At 39.3% G+C, this 17,194-nt stretch overlaps 4 protein-coding genes across 4 annotated transcripts in view; 2 read left to right on the top strand and 2 right to left on the bottom strand.

Annotated features, from left to right (window-relative positions):
• The window catches only part of acp7 (acid phosphatase 7, tartrate resistant (putative)), a 72,509-nt gene extending 69,441 nt beyond the window's left edge, over positions 1–3,068 (bottom strand). The window contains exon 1 of the mRNA XM_053632079.1: positions 3,049–3,068. The gene's annotated coding sequence lies outside the window, so the exon portion shown is untranslated. The remainder of the gene's footprint in view (positions 1–3,048) is intronic.
• A 2,289-nt stretch (positions 3,069–5,357) lies between these two features.
• On the top strand, positions 5,358–9,835 carry LOC128613069 (ER membrane protein complex subunit 7-like). Its single transcript, XM_053633629.1, has 5 exons — positions 5,358–5,633; positions 5,725–5,844; positions 8,516–8,654; positions 9,156–9,236; positions 9,675–9,835. The coding sequence occupies exons 1-5, from the start codon at positions 5,437–5,439 to the stop codon at positions 9,822–9,824; spliced, it is 687 nt and encodes a 228-aa protein (XP_053489604.1). The 5' UTR covers positions 5,358–5,436; the 3' UTR covers positions 9,825–9,835.
• A 1,204-nt stretch (positions 9,836–11,039) lies between these two features.
• Positions 11,040–15,051, top strand: zgc:194887 (uncharacterized protein LOC571819 homolog). Its single transcript, XM_053633628.1, has 3 exons — positions 11,040–11,099; positions 11,309–11,456; positions 12,577–15,051. Exons 2-3 carry the CDS (start codon positions 11,318–11,320, stop codon positions 13,269–13,271), a joined length of 834 nt encoding a protein of 277 aa, XP_053489603.1. The 5' UTR covers positions 11,040–11,099; positions 11,309–11,317; the 3' UTR covers positions 13,272–15,051.
• A 479-nt stretch (positions 15,052–15,530) lies between these two features.
• chrm5a (cholinergic receptor, muscarinic 5a) lies at positions 15,531–16,901 on the bottom strand. Its single transcript, XM_053633850.1, has one exon. It carries the CDS (start codon positions 16,899–16,901, stop codon positions 15,531–15,533), a length of 1,371 nt encoding a protein of 456 aa, XP_053489825.1.
• Between the last annotated feature and the right edge of the window lie 293 nt (positions 16,902–17,194).

The raw sequence follows: 17,194 nt of genomic DNA, 5'->3' as shown, positions 1-17,194 counted from the left end.
AATTCAGTGGCATGTAAATAATCACTAACTTGTTTTTATCTGTTATAACCAATGAGAACTTTGGACCCAGAAGCAGAACACAGACATGAGGTTAAACAGGTTTTATTGAAGGATAGTGCGGATTGGTATGTGTGGGGAAGGTAGCATGGCTCGGTGCATTTTCGAGGGCAGAACTCGAGCTCGAGTCTGCGATGTAAGAGTCAGGCGCTTTGTATGTGCACCACGAGGGAGGGGGATCAAGGTGGAATGAAAATGTGGCTTTGTGTCTCTGGCAAGGCTGGGACTCAAACTGAGCCAGAGGGGAGATGAATGCTGGCAGAGAGCTGATTTGGACCAGCTTTAGTTGGGAAACATGGAAGGAAGGGAGGATTTGTATGTATCTGGAGAGTCTGACAGCAGAGGGATTATATATTATATATATATATATATATATATATATATAAAAAAATAATGCTCTTGATGGTGAAGGGGACTATATAGAAAGGAAAGAGTTTCTTGGAGTTAGTAATGAGCAGGATATCTTTGGTTGAGAGGCACACTTTCTGACCTGGCAGGTAGTTGGGTGAAGGAGTCCGATGGCTGTCAGCCACGCAACGGTTGCAGTCAGCGGAGCGGAAAAGGGCAGAACAGGCCTCTCTCCATATCTTGTGGCAACTGCAATTTTGGGCTAACACAGAGGGAACTGCGATGTTGTTCTCCTGGATGTGGAATGAGGCTGATAACCCAGAGAACACTCAGACGGGGACATACCGGTAGCATGGCTGGACAGGGAGTACTCGATCCAGGGTAGCTGGGAGATCCAGGTTGAGGGGTTGCTGGCAATGATACATCAAAGAGCCACTTCCATCTTCTGATTGTTCTGGTCCGCCTTACCATTGGTCTGGGGGTAAAACCCTGAGGACAGACTTGCAGTGGCACCAAGAGCATTACAAAATGACTTCCATACCCGAGATACAAACTGTGGTCCACAGGAGTTCTGCAGTCTCTCAGGCTGTGGGAAGCTTGGGGGGAGAGCCACAAAATGCACTGCCTTGAAAAGCAGTCTATGATGTTAAAGATGGTGGTATTACGTTGTTAGGGTGGAAGACTGATGACAAAGTCCAGGGCAATGTGGGACCAGGGGCACGTGTGCAGTTTCTAGTCTGGGGCTGCACGATGGGACAGGACCACATCCACTCCCGAGTCTGAGGCGTCTACCTCCACTAAGAACTGTTGAGAGGGATCAGGCTGAATTAACATTGGGGTTAAGGTGAACAACTTTTTGGGTTTAGTGAAGGCATGATCTGCTTCAGGGGTCCACACAAAGGGAGTGGAGGTGAGCCTGGTGAGGAGTGCTGCAACCTGGCTGTAATCCCTGATGAAGTGGTGGCAAAGGTTAGCAAACCCCAGGCCATTGTAGCTGCTTCAGGGTGGTGGGCCTGGGCCATTTGGTGAACTTGCACTTCACTGCTTTCATAAACAGGCAGTTCTCTAGCAGTCATTGCAGGACCTGAAGGACATGGAGAGTGTGCTCAGCTGGAGTGCAAGAAAAGATCAAGACATCGTCTGTTCTCCAAGTACACAAAAACAAAGTGGTTCAGGTTGTCTCTGAGGACATCATTAACCAGGGTCTGGAACATTGCTGGGGAGCTGTTGAGACTGAAAGGCATGACCAAGTACTTGAATTTGCCTTGGTGTGCAGGTCAATAGCACAGGAATTGTGTGTTTTAAATAGACCTGCAGGACATAATTCCTGGAGGATATATTTGCTGCATATGACTTTTTTCCTCCAGAGAATTCCTGCAGGTATTATTACAGGAAAATGAACTGAAAATTCTGTAGCTGAATAATATTCCTGCAGGATTTTTTGTAAGGGCAGCCACTATGACTGACGGTTACACAGGTTTTATTGAAGGGTAGTGGTATGTGTAGGGAAGGTGTATGGCTCGGTGTGTTTGTCGAGGCCGGGACTTGAACTCAGGTCCGTGGTGTGAGGGAGAACCAGTGTTTAAATACACTGGCGTCTGATGAGGAGATGGAAACCAGGTTTGTTCACTTAATCAGGAACAGGCATGAAGTGAAACGCAATGCCCAGAGATAAACACACACAGAAATGAGAGGGAAAGACAAACATCAGAAACACAAAGAAAACCGTGGAACAAACGGGAATGGGGAAAACACTGGAGCCTAGCCCGGCCTATGACATTTACCCTAATAGAACCTTATCATTTCATGGTCTCTTAATATTAAGTTCCTGATATAATTATTTTTAAATGTTTGAAAAGAGTCCATAAATGCCTGCAGCCTGATCATTTCTTTTTTAACAAAGTTTTAAAAAGTTTTTTGTTTGGTGCAGTTCTTTGTTCTTTAGTTGCATGGCCTCTTAGAGCTTCCATAATGCACCAGCTAGTTTGTTTGTTTCTTTAAACTGCAGATGATGTAGGTTTGCCCTACAGTTCTATCCTGAAGCCTTTTCTAACCTTATTCAATATTTGCTGAATGTTAAACACTACCCACAAACTTTTGTATAACTTTAGGGTGAATTCAGATATTTTTGACCACTTTTTGAATTTTCTTATTGTACATACTGATTAGACAACCCAGTGCTAGGCGTGCATCCAGCACCACACTTTCTCGGCACCACAATCCTCCCACAGTCGTGAGGGCTCTCAGACAGTGCGCCCCTCCTCCCTCCTGGGTTTTGGCACCAATGTAACAAACTTCCAAAAATGGGCAAGGAAGAGGTGGGAACTGACTGAACATAAACGTAAAGTTTAATAATAAACCGATCTCAAACCTAACAAACACACAAACATAATTTAAACAATGCACATGTGCGTCTCTCTCCCTCTCATTAGACAACTCGGTGCCAGGCATGTGCCCTCACAGCCTGGCCTGGCCTGGCCCAACCTGGCCTGGCCCACTGGACCTCCCTCCTCCTCACACTCTCCTTCCTGGCTTTCGGCACCAATGTAGCAAACTTCAAGGACAGGCAAGGAGCAGACAGGAACTGGCTGAACATAAACATAAATAATAAAAATGAACAGAGCTCAAACACAACAGACTCACCCAAATAGCTCAAACACAAATGTGTGATGTGGGTCTCGCGCTACTCCTCTGGCGATCCTTTATCGCTCTCTCCACTGATTATACAACTCAGTGCCAAGCGTGCACCCTCACAGCCTGGCCCCTCCCTCCTCCTTGTAGCACTCCTCCGTGGCTAGATTTCGGCCTACTCCCCCCTTCGGGAGGAGCGTTGCTGCCCTTTCGGCTATGTTCTTTCGGCCGGCTGGCCCAGCATCCTGGGTGTAAAAGGAGAGACAAGGGGAGTAAGAGGGGAGAGAGAAGGAGCGTGCAGGAGAGACAGAGCAAGAAGGATAGAGAGGAGAGAAAAAAAAGAGAAAAATGGGGTCCCCAGACATGCTGTCATCGGGTCCTCAGCCAGCAGGGACGTGATCCCCCATGACACTGGGCGCTGCCACTGGACCTCCTGGTGGATGGCTTCGGCTCCTCCTTCCCGGGCTTCAGCACCAATGTAACAAACTTCCAAAGATGTGCAAGGAGGAGGCAGGCACTTCCAGCCACGCCTTTATCACTCTCTCCACTGATTATTCAACTCAGTGCCAGGTGTGCCTCCTCACACCCTGGCCCCTCCCTCCTCCTCATCACAATCATATTCTAAAGAAGCATGGATTACCCTTTTGTTAAAACTGACTGAAACCCATTTTTAATGATATGTTTGGTGAATTCGAAGAAAACATATACATCGATTTAGGCCTCTACTTTCATCCACAATTGCATATTTAAAACATTATTTATTTGAAGCATACTTATTAATGGCATCAATAAATCACATTTCAGTAAAAGGATTTTTTTAAATCTCCAAATTCATCATCAACATATTGTAATATTTTATAAACACAGTAAACTAAGAAAAACTGAAAAAAGTAAAATTATTATTGTTATTGTTATTATTATTAATAATAATAACAACAACAATTATTATATATGACAATAATAATAATAATAATAATAATAACAATAATAATAATAAATTCATGTATTATAGCAATAACAGCAATAGCATGGTTTAGAAAATCTTCAATATTTTCCAAATACATCACCAGTGTTTTCTAAAGTTCAGTGTGAAGTAATAATCATAGTAGAAAACCACCACTAAAATGTAAGTGACATTTTATAATTTATTACTTGCAGCAACAGTGTAACAGGACTTAAACAAATAAACATCATCCTCAATCTGAACACACTATTTGAACACAGTACACCAATTTAAAGCTAAGCTTATTAAGATGTTTCATAAAAGCACCATTACATACACATGAAATCCATCAACACATCAAACTGTAGTTATGGGGTGTTTCGTGCATCCCTTATATCCCTTCATTTTAATCTCATCACTTATTGTATTTTAAGACTCTCCCAGTTCACCTGAACCATGCTCTTGTAAATGATTCAATTAAAAACATCTGTGCATGATTTTGACTAACCTTATGATTTTGTTACAGTAGTGCATCTTATGTATTTATGCATCATAAATATGTAGAATATATTAGTCATGACAATTTTGTAACCTTATGGAAAAGAAATAGCCAATCAAATGTCCATTTTCCTACCATAGCTTCTTGTTTGATGCTGACCACACACCTGTTTTATGATGTCACATAAATTAAGTTATTTGTATCAGGGACTTTCACTGCAAGGGTTTAGTAACAAAAGTTCTGATTTTCACTTATCAGACTAGAAAATAAATGCTGCTATGTTTAACTGTCGCAATTTACCTGATGTCCCAATTCACCTGAATTCACCCTATCTTACATACGTGGTTCTCAAAGTGGGGTCCATGATTTATTATTATTATTATTATTATTATTATTATTATTATTATTATTATTATGTTGGTTAAAGGATATCACAATGCACCATTATCAGTGCTATTGTATTTCTCATTGAGATCTTACAGTTATTACCTATTTGACTAGTCACTTAAACTGAACCACTTTAATCCAAGGCTCAATAACCCCAAACTAGTACGCTTACAAAATAATGTCGACATGGGCCTTATTTATAGGAATTAAAAGCTCTAGGGCTCCAATAAATTGCCACAATATTGCTATACACATCTGAATAGCTTAATATTTAACTATCTGTTTTATGTTCATAAAATATTTGTATACTGAGGGAAGTCCGTGAAATTTGTTTTACAATTAAAGGACAACGACTGCCGCATAAATTATTACTGTTATATTTGGGACTTTAAACTCAGGGGTCGACGCGTTGTTTCTACGTCATCACGTAGGCGTGGGCCGAAGTCAAAAGTTTAATTTAGATTTACATAGTCAGCAAAAAAAAAACTTACAAGCGCGACACAGACCGAGTGTAAAATGAAATGTTCATGAACGTTTACAGGAATATATATAAATATTTTTTTTTGTCAAGATGCTTTTTAAATATTGTGACCGTGTAGTTCTGACGGTTTTGTTGTTGGGGTTATGCACGCGCTTTAACGCAGTAGCGGAAAGTGGCGAGAAATTCCGCATTGAGGGCCGCGCGCTCGTGTACGGCGTGAGAACTGAGGAGTGGACTCCGCTCGCTCACGTGCTGCTGGATGGAGAGGAGCATGTTGGCTTCGTCAGGTTTTATAACTTATTTGAGTTGGGGAACAGCTACAATACCCATGCACCAACTATCATGCCGTATGTTTTTAACATTACTTTGTCCCACTAGACTTGATGGCAGTTTCACAGTAAATGATGTGCCGTCCGGATCTTATGTGGTCCACGTTGCGTCTCCGGTGTACAGATTCGAGCCTGTCAGAGTTGACATTACTGCAGCAGGCAAAATGCGGTATGCCTCTTGTAACATAAAGAATACTATACGAAATGTTGATACCTTCTCATTCTTTCCTTTTTATCTTTAGAATGGGATTTTGTAAGTGTCCAGTGCAGTTGCTAGATTTGTCACACTGTAGTGATTGTGCACTGTGCACCAACCAAACTGACGTAGTGTTGTCAGCCCTTTTCGGGGCAAAGTAGTATAATGCACGCGAAATTTATTTATTTATTTTTTAAAATGTCGCTAGAAGCCACCAGATGGGGTCAGAGATTACTTTGCATATTAATTGCATTGTCATGATCATTTGTATATCAAAACGTGTTAGGTGAAGAAAGAAGATTGACATTTGTAATAGAATGGTATAGAATAGAACAGGTTTGTCACAATCAGTGTTGGGTAAGTTACTCAAATAAAAAAGTAATCCACTGCAGATTACTAATTCCTACTTTAAAATTCTAATTTTATTGCATTACTGATTACTCCATGGAAAAAGTAATCAGATTACTAATTACTTTACTTTCAAGTTACTTGTGTGAAACTCACAGTTCTTTCAGTAATTTTAGCACACATCAATGTATGACATGATCAGAAAAAGTTGGATTTATCATAAAACTTGCCTCGGGTGTTGTCACTGTTTGTAGGACTACCAGTCCGATAAAATATAACACTTTTCTAACTAGGCTAGTTTGGTGTCACTAGTCAAGTGGAAGCACAACTAAGTTAGCATGGAATGGGTTTAGCTGCTACAGTGCCATGCAAAGTACATAATCTTTCCTTCTCCTTCTCATACCATGTTCATGTAAAATGGAACTCATATATATATACACACCTTGTTTCCCTGCTTAGCATGAGAGGATGTTATTGTTTCAGTTTTATCTTTACTTGTACCACATATTTTCCTGTAAACCCTGTTTGATTGGTCTCGCCTCGAAGATTTAAAATTAAATCTGGTCTCGAAGATTTAAATTTACAACACCGCCATCTTTTACTGACAATCAGTTATGTAGTAACAAACCGCTCCAAGTGGATAATTATTTGAGGCTAAAGAAAAAATCTTCGGGTCTACAATGCCCAGGCCAGGTTACACCCCTTTCAGCCGCACAAAACGTGAATTATTTTAAAAATGCATTTTACTTAATATTGTTTTCTTAACAAAAAATTTGTAACACAAGTAACATAATTTTATTGACATCAGTAACTGTAATCAAATTACATAAATTTAAATGTACTGCATTACTGCGTTATCGGAAAGTATTTAGAATACGTTGTAATGCGTTATACCCAACTCTGGTCACCATAGATTATAACTGATTTCTTATAGAAAGAAGTCTCTGGTCTTGGCACAACAAACAAACAATGTGCATACACTATATGGCCAAATATTTGTAAACACCTGACCATCAAAACCATATGTGGACCCTCCTTAAACCACAAGGTTGTATTAAGTCTTTGTATGCTGTAGCATTACAAATTCCCTTCAGTGGAACTAAGGGACCCAAATCTTTTCCAGCATAACAATGCCCCTATGCACAAAGCGAGGTTAATGAAGATATGGTTTGCCAAGTTTGGAGTGGAAGAACTCGAGTGTCCTGCACAGAGCCCCACTGAACAGCTTTGGGATGAACTGGAACGCTGACTGCACCCCAGGCCTCCTCACACGACATCAGTGTCTGACCACTAATGCTGTTGTGGCTGAATATGCAAATCCTCCCAGCTACACTCCAACAGCTATTGGAAAGCCTTCCCAGAAGAGTGGGGGTTGTTATAACAGTGAATAGGGGACTACATCTGGAATGGGATGTTCAAAAAGCACATATGGGTGTGATGGTCAGGTGTCCACAAACTTTTGGCCATATAGTGCAGAGAAAAAGAAGAAGTTCTAGTCAGAAGTTGGGTAACAGACACAAAGGATTGTGTTATGTATGGAATAACTTGCTTTTATTACACATACCTTCCTCTTTAAAAAGGCCACCTGCACATTCATGCAATTATACAAACTGCCAAATATATGGAAGCACTGTAATGCATGAAATGATGCAGGTACAGGTCAAAAACTTCATGTAATATTCATATCAATCATCAGAATGGGGAAACATTTTTAGCTCAGTGACTTTGAATGTGTCATGGTTGTTAGATCAACTGAACCTGCTCTCTCTACTTGTATGACTCGTGTAATTGAGTGTAGTACAGTCCCTAACCTCAAAAACATGACCTAACACATACCCAAGTATACTAGGTTTACCTAACACATCATAATGTATTACTCATTTTGTAACAGAGCCCGATATCAATTTGTTATAATATACTAGTTTTACAGTATAGTATATTGTAGCTGTTTATACAGTGCTAATACAAACATGTGTACTGATTAATGTGTGAGTTCAGAATATTTCTTTTCACATTTACAAAACTCGGACAAAACAATATCAGAAGCATTCTAATAATGTCTTTCAAAATGCGTTGAAAGTCATTTTCTCACTGTTTCGTACTTATGCTCTAACACTCTTGATAAAGACTATTCTATTATTATTGTATCTTAGCCTACAGTAAAGAAAGCTAAAATAGATACAAGGTTATTTTCAGTGTTCGGTGAGCAAGTATGCGTAATTCTTTTGAGTCTGGAAGTATGCCTGCATTACGGTATAATATGCTATAATTCTCCTATGCTTTTACTTATCTATAGTGCCAGAAGGGTCAATTACATCAAGCCATCTGAGGTAGTGCAGTTGCCTTACCCTATTCAGATGAGATGTACAGGACAGCATTCATACTTTACAAAACGAGACACATGGGTTTGGTCTGATTTCTTCATGAACCCTATGGTAAGCTTGTTGTTATTACGTATTTACCTGTTAGGATGCAGATAAGAGAGAAAGCTACTTACACTGAAATACTGGAGTCTGTAGTCCACATAGGAAGCCGGTCTACCTTAAGATCACAATTTAAAAGCCCTTGTGTAGATATATTTGGAAATGAGAGATTTATCAGAGATTACATCTTTTCAGCTAAATAATACTTAAACTAATCCTCTTAGTTTACATTACTACAAACTTGCATGGACTCAGCACACAACACCTATATGTGCAGGCCTGCATTCACACCATCTACTACATTAGGTCAGAAACCAGCTGTATCTCTAAATAGTTCCAACCTTAGGTCAGAGTTGCCTTAGTTATCTTTTAGGTGATTGGTAACAAGGGTAATGACTTTTCCCCTTACTCTTCCATTGACATGGCATCAGTCTGAATGACAGTTTAACTACCTTAATAGTAATCAATTGACAAATGATAGGATGGCTCACTTGTTTTCTCCACATTCCTCAGGTTCTCATGATGGTGCTTCCCCTTTTGATCATTCTTCTTCTCCCAAAGCTTATCAACATGAATGACCCAGGGATGAGAAGGGTCAGTCTTGTCTAGTTTTTTCCTTATAAAAGTACTTTAAAATAGTTGAAACCTGGATTGGAGTGTTAAATCTTTACCAAACATCTGTGTTACACAGAAAGGGAAATAACAAACAATATATCCTCATGCCCTTAATCAGCTATGAATGGCCATTCCATCCCCAAAAACATCTTTCTCTTTAGATAATAATGATCATTATAATTTTTCATTCATTCAATTGGTTATGTATGTATACATGATTAACGTTCCTTAACATCTGATACTGACTTAAATAGTACAATATTAAGTATGTGATTGGCATAGTGAACAATGACACATGCATGCTGTTTGAGAAATGTAATTGGACAAAATTAGTATTATGTTTTAATATGTTTCTGGTAGTGAACTCTACTGGACTACTGTATCTTTTATTTATTTATGTATTTATTTATTTATTAGGAAATGGAACAGTCAATGAATGTGCTCAATCCCAGCCCTGAGCTTCCAGATGTGTCTGAGCTCATGACCAAGTTCTTTGCCCCACCTAAGAGCCAAGGTAAATCAGGAACTCACAAGGGACACAGAGGCAGTGGTCCGCGTAGGAGATAGCATGTATGTGAACAAGAAGACATGTTACTCATGCCTTTGTTTCATTTTGATTTTCCCATTTCAGTCCTTTGCTAAATTACTGTAGTATCACCAGTTGTGCGCCACAAGCTTTGATATATGAGAAATATGTTTGAAACTATTAACATTAACGGTGCTTTAGGTCAGTGTGTTTATATTAATTGGGTTTGTGAATACCTTCTCTTGATACATTTTCTCTTGTGATAGTATTTATTGAGTGTTTATTTATTTATTGATTCTGAGAAAATAAGTAAAAAATATATTTAAGTCAAAGTTTTATTAATGTTACATATTTTAAATAATAATATAATTTTATTAGCATGAAGTGAGGGCAACATTTTATCTTCTAGCTTATTTCATGTATTGTACTTATTTGGTCTGAATGCTATTAAATAGCTTTAGAATGCTAGATTAGATATCGGGGTCTCTAAAAAGCAACAGCCTTGGCTGACCACTGTGGAAGTTGAATGGGTGAAGGCTAAATATATCACTAGTGAAAGTAAGAGGGTCTATAAGGGATAATCTGTCAGGGAAGGCCCTGCTGATTTTGGTTATCTGCCAACTCTGAGGCACTTGCTGATAAGAACAGATTAGATTAGTGTAATAAATATATATGTGGTGTTTTTTTATGGGTGCTTTTAAGAGCTTGTAACCACTGTATACACTACCATGTTGACAATAAAACAACATAGATCAATCTGTTGTGACATTTGTCTCACTGACTGTGAAATATTTTGTAGCTGATATGACTCAAACATAACCCCTATACAGTAAAGGAGCATGTGAGCTGTGAGATTAAAAAGTATACAGATCCCTGATTTATATCCTTTAGATCACTCTAGTTAGTGATCCAAATCCAAACAGAGATAAGCCTAATACTTTATATTGAATATTGGTAAAGAATGGGTTAATATTATACTGCCTAAATTATGCAATTTCCTACTTTTATTGAAATAAAAGTTATGGGAGAAGTTATTACAGAGTAACAGACATAAAATATTCTTAAAAACGGTACAGTCTGGTCCTGTTCCAGATGACACAGATAGGCCTAAAGTCTTTAATCGTTGGTGTGTTCCAGTGTTACATGAAAAAGAGGCTGAAGTCCAATGCTGATAGGGCCAGGGTGTGTGGCCTGTGACAGAGTCAGTGTGGACTCTGAGATTCAGATTGGAACTTTCTTTCATTTCAGCTATCTGTCTAAGAGTAAGGGTTGTGTGTGTTGTAAGTTGTCTGTGGCAAACGTGATATATGGTGAAGGTGAGTATGTGGATTTTTTTTTACTAAAAATATCCCTGTTCCCCTAGTTACAAATGAGAATATATAGCTTATAATAGATGTATATTACATTGTATACAGACTACTACTGAAATTTTCCTCACTTGAAGTGCATTACAAACTCAGAGTGAAATCTAGTTAAATGGACTTTCATGCTATGGTTATTAATCTTTCTATTGTTCTCATACTAGTAAAGAACGATGCTTTTCGAGGGTAAAGTGATGGCTTTCTTGAGCATTGCCATTTCAGCTGGAGTACTAGCTGCACAGCAGCAAGCTGAAAACATCCATCTTCTTTCTCCAGAAGAGCAAAAATTCATTCAGAACGTAGGACATAAAGGTAAAAACCATGCGTGCGGTTATCGACATTTACTTGTTTGTTTGTTTATCTTTATAAATTACTACACTTTTAATTATATTTAAGGAAACTGTAGGAAAACACTTTCTCTGTGTTGCCATTTTTAGAACCCATGCCCTATAATACTTTTTTGAGTTTTACCATTTTAAACATCCACAGCTCTATTATGGCTATATATTAATCCATAATCCAAATCTGTTAACCTTAAAAATGTACCTATACAATTGACATTTTTCAGCGATGTTTATTATGAAATAGCAATGAAATGTCTAATTTGTTTTGTGTGGGTTGTACACACTAACTTTTGAAATAAGAACAGAGGTCACAGTTCTCACAGAATATAATCAGATTCTTCTAAGTTACATGTCCAAGCTCTTGACATTAGAGACAAAATCAGCTCACAAAAAGAATGAACTGTTACCAACCATGGACTGAACCTCTTCGTATTGTCACGGCCAGATTAACTGTATAGGCCAGAGGTATCCAATCTTATCCGCAAAGGGCTGGTGTGGGTGCAGGTTTTATTCCAATCAAGCAGGAGCCACACCTTATTCCACCTGTTTAGTAGACTATCAGGTGTGGTTTGCCACTGCTGATCCTGGTATGACCATCTTTTCCAGCTATAAACACTACAATAATTACAAAATGCATGCTATAGTGGTGATTTACATTTTTAATAGTCTGCTTTCTGGAACTAACAAGCATTGATGAGAGCAGTTGTCATTTTCGGGTTATAGTCCTATACAAGCTGCGTGCTTACTCATTCTTTGTTTTTGGTTTTAGTGGAGGTATGCTATTGTTTTGCTTCATAGTGGCCTATTCAATATATATTTTTAGTGTAAGTTCCATCATTTTCATATAGCATGTATAAAATTGTCATCTTAAAAGGCCTAAATTTTTTTATGGCTTGGGGCTTAAAAATTACTTAATCCGACCCTGATTTCTCTATACCTATTTATCAGGCTCTGAAATTTCCCATGTCCCAAACAATACAGCCCAATATTCAAAACAAATAATCCATGACTTGTTTGATAAGGCAGTTTTATCTAGAAACTGAGTACTGAGTTTTCATAGAATTGTCATCTGAATCTTTCTGTACTAGGGTTACCCAGGGACTGTTATGACCTGTGGGAAAGTTCTGGAGGTCAGGCACGGGATGGTGTCTACATAATCAAGCCCAGAGTCTCACCCATCGTAGCCTACTGTGCCATGCAGGAAGGTGGCTGGACTGTGATCCAGCACATCACAGTCAACAGCAGTGTGGACTTTGACCGCTCCTGGGAGGAATATAAGTTGGGCTTTGGAACCTTGACTGGCAACCATTGGTTAGGCAATGAGTACGTCCACCAACTCACCAGTGGACCCATTCGCTACAAGCTGGGCATCAAGCTAGTGGACAAAGATGCCATAACCAAAGCAGGTGAATATGACCCAGCACTGGTGGAAGGAGAAGATGCACAGTATAGGCTGCGTCTGGGCTTGTACCATGGCACTGCTGTCGATGCTCTCACTCTGGACCCAGAAAACTACCTCCACGATAACCAGAAGTTTACCACCAAGGATCGTGACAATGATAACTATTTCCAGAACTGTGCCAAGCTAGAGTTCCAGGGAGTTGCAGGTGGGGGGTGGTGGTATGACGCTTGTGCTGGTGCCAACCTCAACCGCCGAAACGTCATCTATTGGCAAAAGGACTGCAACAAGGAACACCTGTGCAAATATGCCTGGATGATGGTAAAGCCTTCAGATATGGTCAAAATTGTGCGTTCTGCAGATTGCAAAAGGGATGAGCTCTGAGCTTATTGCATAGCATTCAGTGTGTGGGAGGGCTGATCTGTACAAATTCATGTAAAGTTTTCTCTTTGATCATTTGATTAAAATAATAGCATACAGAATGTTGGAGGGCTGATCAACAGAAGATAAATTTTCTCTTGATCATATGATAAAAATTAGCATTCAGACTGTGGGAGAGTTGATCTTCAGGAAAGTCATGATAAATATTCTCTTGAGCATTTGATAAAAACTCAGGTAACTGAAAAGGACTGGTTCTTAGAAAGAATTTATTAGAAGACCAATTTTGAGGTTCTTTTATAAAGATCAAATTAGTATAATTGTATAGGGAGTAGCAAAGTTTTGAAGTAGATCTATATTTATGCAAACTATACATACAAAGAGGTTTGCATAGAGGGCACAAATAATTAATAATAATAATAATAATAATAATAATAATACAGCTGACTGATTGTTTATTACCTCCATTGTCACTTGTAATTTTAATAATATGTAATGAAATATTGTGATATCACTGTTTAATTGATAAACCCAAATATCCCTTAAAAAATCTTTACATGATATACAGTATGTGATAATACATTAACACAAATAGGGAGGTTGTTAATCTTACCAACAAAACAGCAAAAAGGGGTGCAGTTTATGGATTGACTAATCAGTTTAATTTAAAAAAAAGATGGAATTACAAAAACATTACACAAAAATATTAACTTGAGCATCAAAGTCTCCTTAAGTGAACATAGCTCCTGTTTGCTGTAGTCTTTTTTGTTATTGTTTGTTTTTTTTAAATTATTTTTTATTATTTGTCCCTTAAAACTTTGTTTGAGCTTGTAGCTCTTATTTGTTTCTTCTCTTATGAATGGAAAAGGCATTTGATGAGCATGTAAAATCTTGATCAAGCATTTTTTTAATGTTCAGATTAAAGTGTAATTTCCAAAATAGTAATAGCCTCTAAGACTATATTAAGCATAAAAATAAGAATGTCAATTACACATCATTGGCCATTACATCAGATCATACATTTGTGAAACGCACATATTTATCTTATGTGGAACAATCGACAAACAAGTCATTTTAGATGTAGTTGTGCTGAAAATCTATGGTTAAATTACATACTACCTTATACCGATACTGTCTCATCTAGGTATGTCACGAAAACCGGTACTTCGGTACCAAGTCGGTACCAACATTCTTAAAACGTGATGGTACTTGTTTTTCTGCAGTTCCATTGATACCCATTGTAACGAAGGTACCATAAGTACCGGGGTTGCAATTCTTCCGGACCTGATGGGGCACCAAATACGCACAAGTGTTTTAGTCGGTCCACAAGTGGTGAAGAAGAGGAGGAATGTCTACAAGCACACGGGAAAAAATACAGAAGTTTAGCTTAGCTTAACAAGTTTAGCTCCGCCCCGAATCGTTGTGAGGAAAGCTAGCATCGGTTTCCGGTGTGCAACCGATGCTATCATTCATTTCAAACAAAGCGAGGAAACACCTGGAATTTGGCGAAACACCAGAAAGACGGTCCTATATTATATTTGTTTGAGGCAGCTGGCATTGTAGCCGTGAAACCAGCTAACATTATGCTCCATGTAATGTTAGCCATAGCCAGTTATTTGTTAACGATGCTAACGCATTGCGATGTTATAAACTACCTCCTAATGGGTCACCATACATCGCCATTCAGCCCGTGTCCTATCAGCTAAATGTAGCTGAATGTCACTAATAAATATTCACATGATATGCTTTATTAAATATTTTTGGCCTGCCACCATATCAGTGAATTTAAACTAATGCTTGCATTCAGAGTATAAGGGGTGTGTGTGTGTGTGTGTGTGTGTGCGCGTGCGCGCGTGTCTGGGTGTGTGTGTGCGTGCGTGAGCGTCTGTGTGTGTGTGCGCGCGTTTAGGAGTGCACCTCCGGAGACTCATTGTCAGACAGTGTTTGATAACTAAAATACCTTCCCCCCTCTCTCTCCCCCTCTCTCTCCCCCTCTGCCTCTCTTTGCCAGTATCAGCCAGAGATCCAGAGGAGGATGTCCTCCAGGAGAGTTTTTAAATTTTTTTAATTTTATTTTTTATACCACACCGTGGTATCGACTTTGATATCGAGTATCGTGTACTTTTGGTGGTATCGGTACCGACTACTAGATTTTTGGTATCGTGACATCCCTAGTCTCATCTGTACATTCTTTTAGATTCTAATTATTATTTTGTTCAAATTTGGTCATGAGAACTTACTGTCTAACAGAGGGTTTTGTCTTTGCTAAAAAAGTTTATCCTCCAGTCTCTTCTTCCACTGGCAGAGGAGGAGCATCCGGAAGGTCTTTTGAAAGGTTTTGTTACAGAGAGCATAGCACATTGGGTTGACAGTGCTATTGACATAGCATAGCCAGTAGCCCAGGTGCCATAGAGACAGAGGTATGCAATCTGAACAGAAGGTGGAGATAAGCACCATGATGTTGTAAGGTGTCCATGTGAGGATGAAGGCCAGCAGAATAGCGCTAAGAGTCTGTGCTGCCTTTCTTTCTTTGATCAAAACCATCCTCTTGCGCTTGGTTATCTGGCTCTTCAGCATTGGGTTGTTAGGTTTAGAGGACAAGGCTATGGACTGCATGCTCATGGACTCAGAGTTGGTTTTACCTGGTGATAGGAACAAATTCTCTTCCTCACCATTATTGGACAGGACTGTTTTGTTCTCCCTGCATGTATGATTCCTGTAGACCACCAGGACTCCAGGAGCACATTCCTCTTCTTCAGAACATGCATAGCTGGCAAAAGTGGTAAGGTGGTCAGCTTTAGACCACTCGTCACTGAAGGTGGTAGCAGATTTAGAAGTGTTGTTACGGCTGGAGGACGCCCAGGATACCTGGTTTTGCCTTCTGGGCGTGGTACTGAAGCAGGACCTAATTGTGGGCATCTGAGGCTGATTTTTAATGTCAGAGTCTGTAGAATGGTTGACTTCCTGGAGTTCTGCCAGGTCTTTAGTGCGCCTTTCTGTCTCTTTATAAATCCGACAGTACAAGATGGTCATGACAGAAACTGGAATATAAAATGCAGCAATTGCTGTCCCAAAAGTTATCACTGGCTCTGAGAAGAACTGGATTTGACACTGTCTCTCAGGTACTATTCTTTTGCCTACAAAATACTGCCAGCACAGAATTGGAGGTGCCCACAGGATGAAGGACACCAGCCAAGCCAGTCCAATCATGATCCCAGCACGCTTTGGCGTTCGCTTAGCTCTATAGGTCAGCGGTCTTGTAATGGAGAAGTAACGATCAAAGCTAATTACTAGCAGGTTCATAACTGAGGCATTGCTAACCACATAGTCCATAGCCAACCAGAGGTCACATGCAAGGCTACCTAGTGACCAATAGCCCATGAGTATATAGGAAGTGTATAAATTCATGGAAAACATACCAATGATAAGGTCAGCAAAAGCCAGGCTTAGTAGATAGTAGTTGTTAACAGTTTTCAGTTGGCTATTTACCTTGAAGGACAGCATCACTAGAACATTTCCAATTATTGTGATCAGGCTTACTATAGCTGAGACCGTAGCAATAGTGATGATCTCCCACAGGCTATGTGTGACCAGGTGGCTATCTGAAGTGTTGTAACTGATAGTGGAGTTGTCCATTTGACTTCTGTCCATGGTTCGCTTGTCAGTATGTCCCTAGTAGCAGCTCATGAAGTGTTTGGTTTTCTGGAGGAAAAAGATAGTAATCAAAATCACTGAAAGTTTTTATCTTTAAGGGGACAGTTTTGTTGTATCTTCAGGACAATACACTGTACTAGACCAAATGTATATCAGGTTAACGTTACATAACCACAGTTTCAGCCTGTAGAAGTCGACGGCAACAGGCTAGTCCTTCTTGTTATTCACTTGTATGCCTAAAATACCCTTAAAATATACTTCAAACAGGAAGAAGG

The sequence above is a fragment of the Ictalurus furcatus genome, chromosome 9, assembly GCF_023375685.1.
Source record: "Ictalurus furcatus strain D&B chromosome 9, Billie_1.0, whole genome shotgun sequence".
Lineage (NCBI taxonomy): Eukaryota > Metazoa > Chordata > Actinopteri > Siluriformes > Ictaluridae > Ictalurus > Ictalurus furcatus.
The sequence above is the reverse complement of the archived record's forward strand: the minus strand, read 5'-3'. Positions and strand labels throughout refer to the sequence as shown.

Coding starts and splice junctions, on each gene's coding strand:
- chrm5a (XM_053633850.1), bottom strand. CDS start 16,901: ATGGACAACTCCACTATCAGTTACAACACTTCAGATAGCCACCTGGTC.
- LOC128613069 (XM_053633629.1), top strand. CDS start 5,437: ATGCTTTTTAAATATTGTGACCGTGTAGTTCTGACGGTTTTGTTGTTG. Junction 8,655..9,155: donor ATTTCTTCATGAACCCTATG/GTAAGCTTGTTG, acceptor CACATTCCTCAG/GTTCTCATGATGGTGCTTCC. Junction 9,237..9,674: donor ATGACCCAGGGATGAGAAGG/GTCAGTCTTGTC, acceptor TTTATTTATTAG/GAAATGGAACAGTCAATGAA.
- zgc:194887 (XM_053633628.1), top strand. CDS start 11,318: ATGCTTTTCGAGGGTAAAGTGATGGCTTTCTTGAGCATTGCCATTTCA. Junction 11,457..12,576: donor TCAGAACGTAGGACATAAAG/GTAAAAACCATG, acceptor TTTCTGTACTAG/GGTTACCCAGGGACTGTTAT.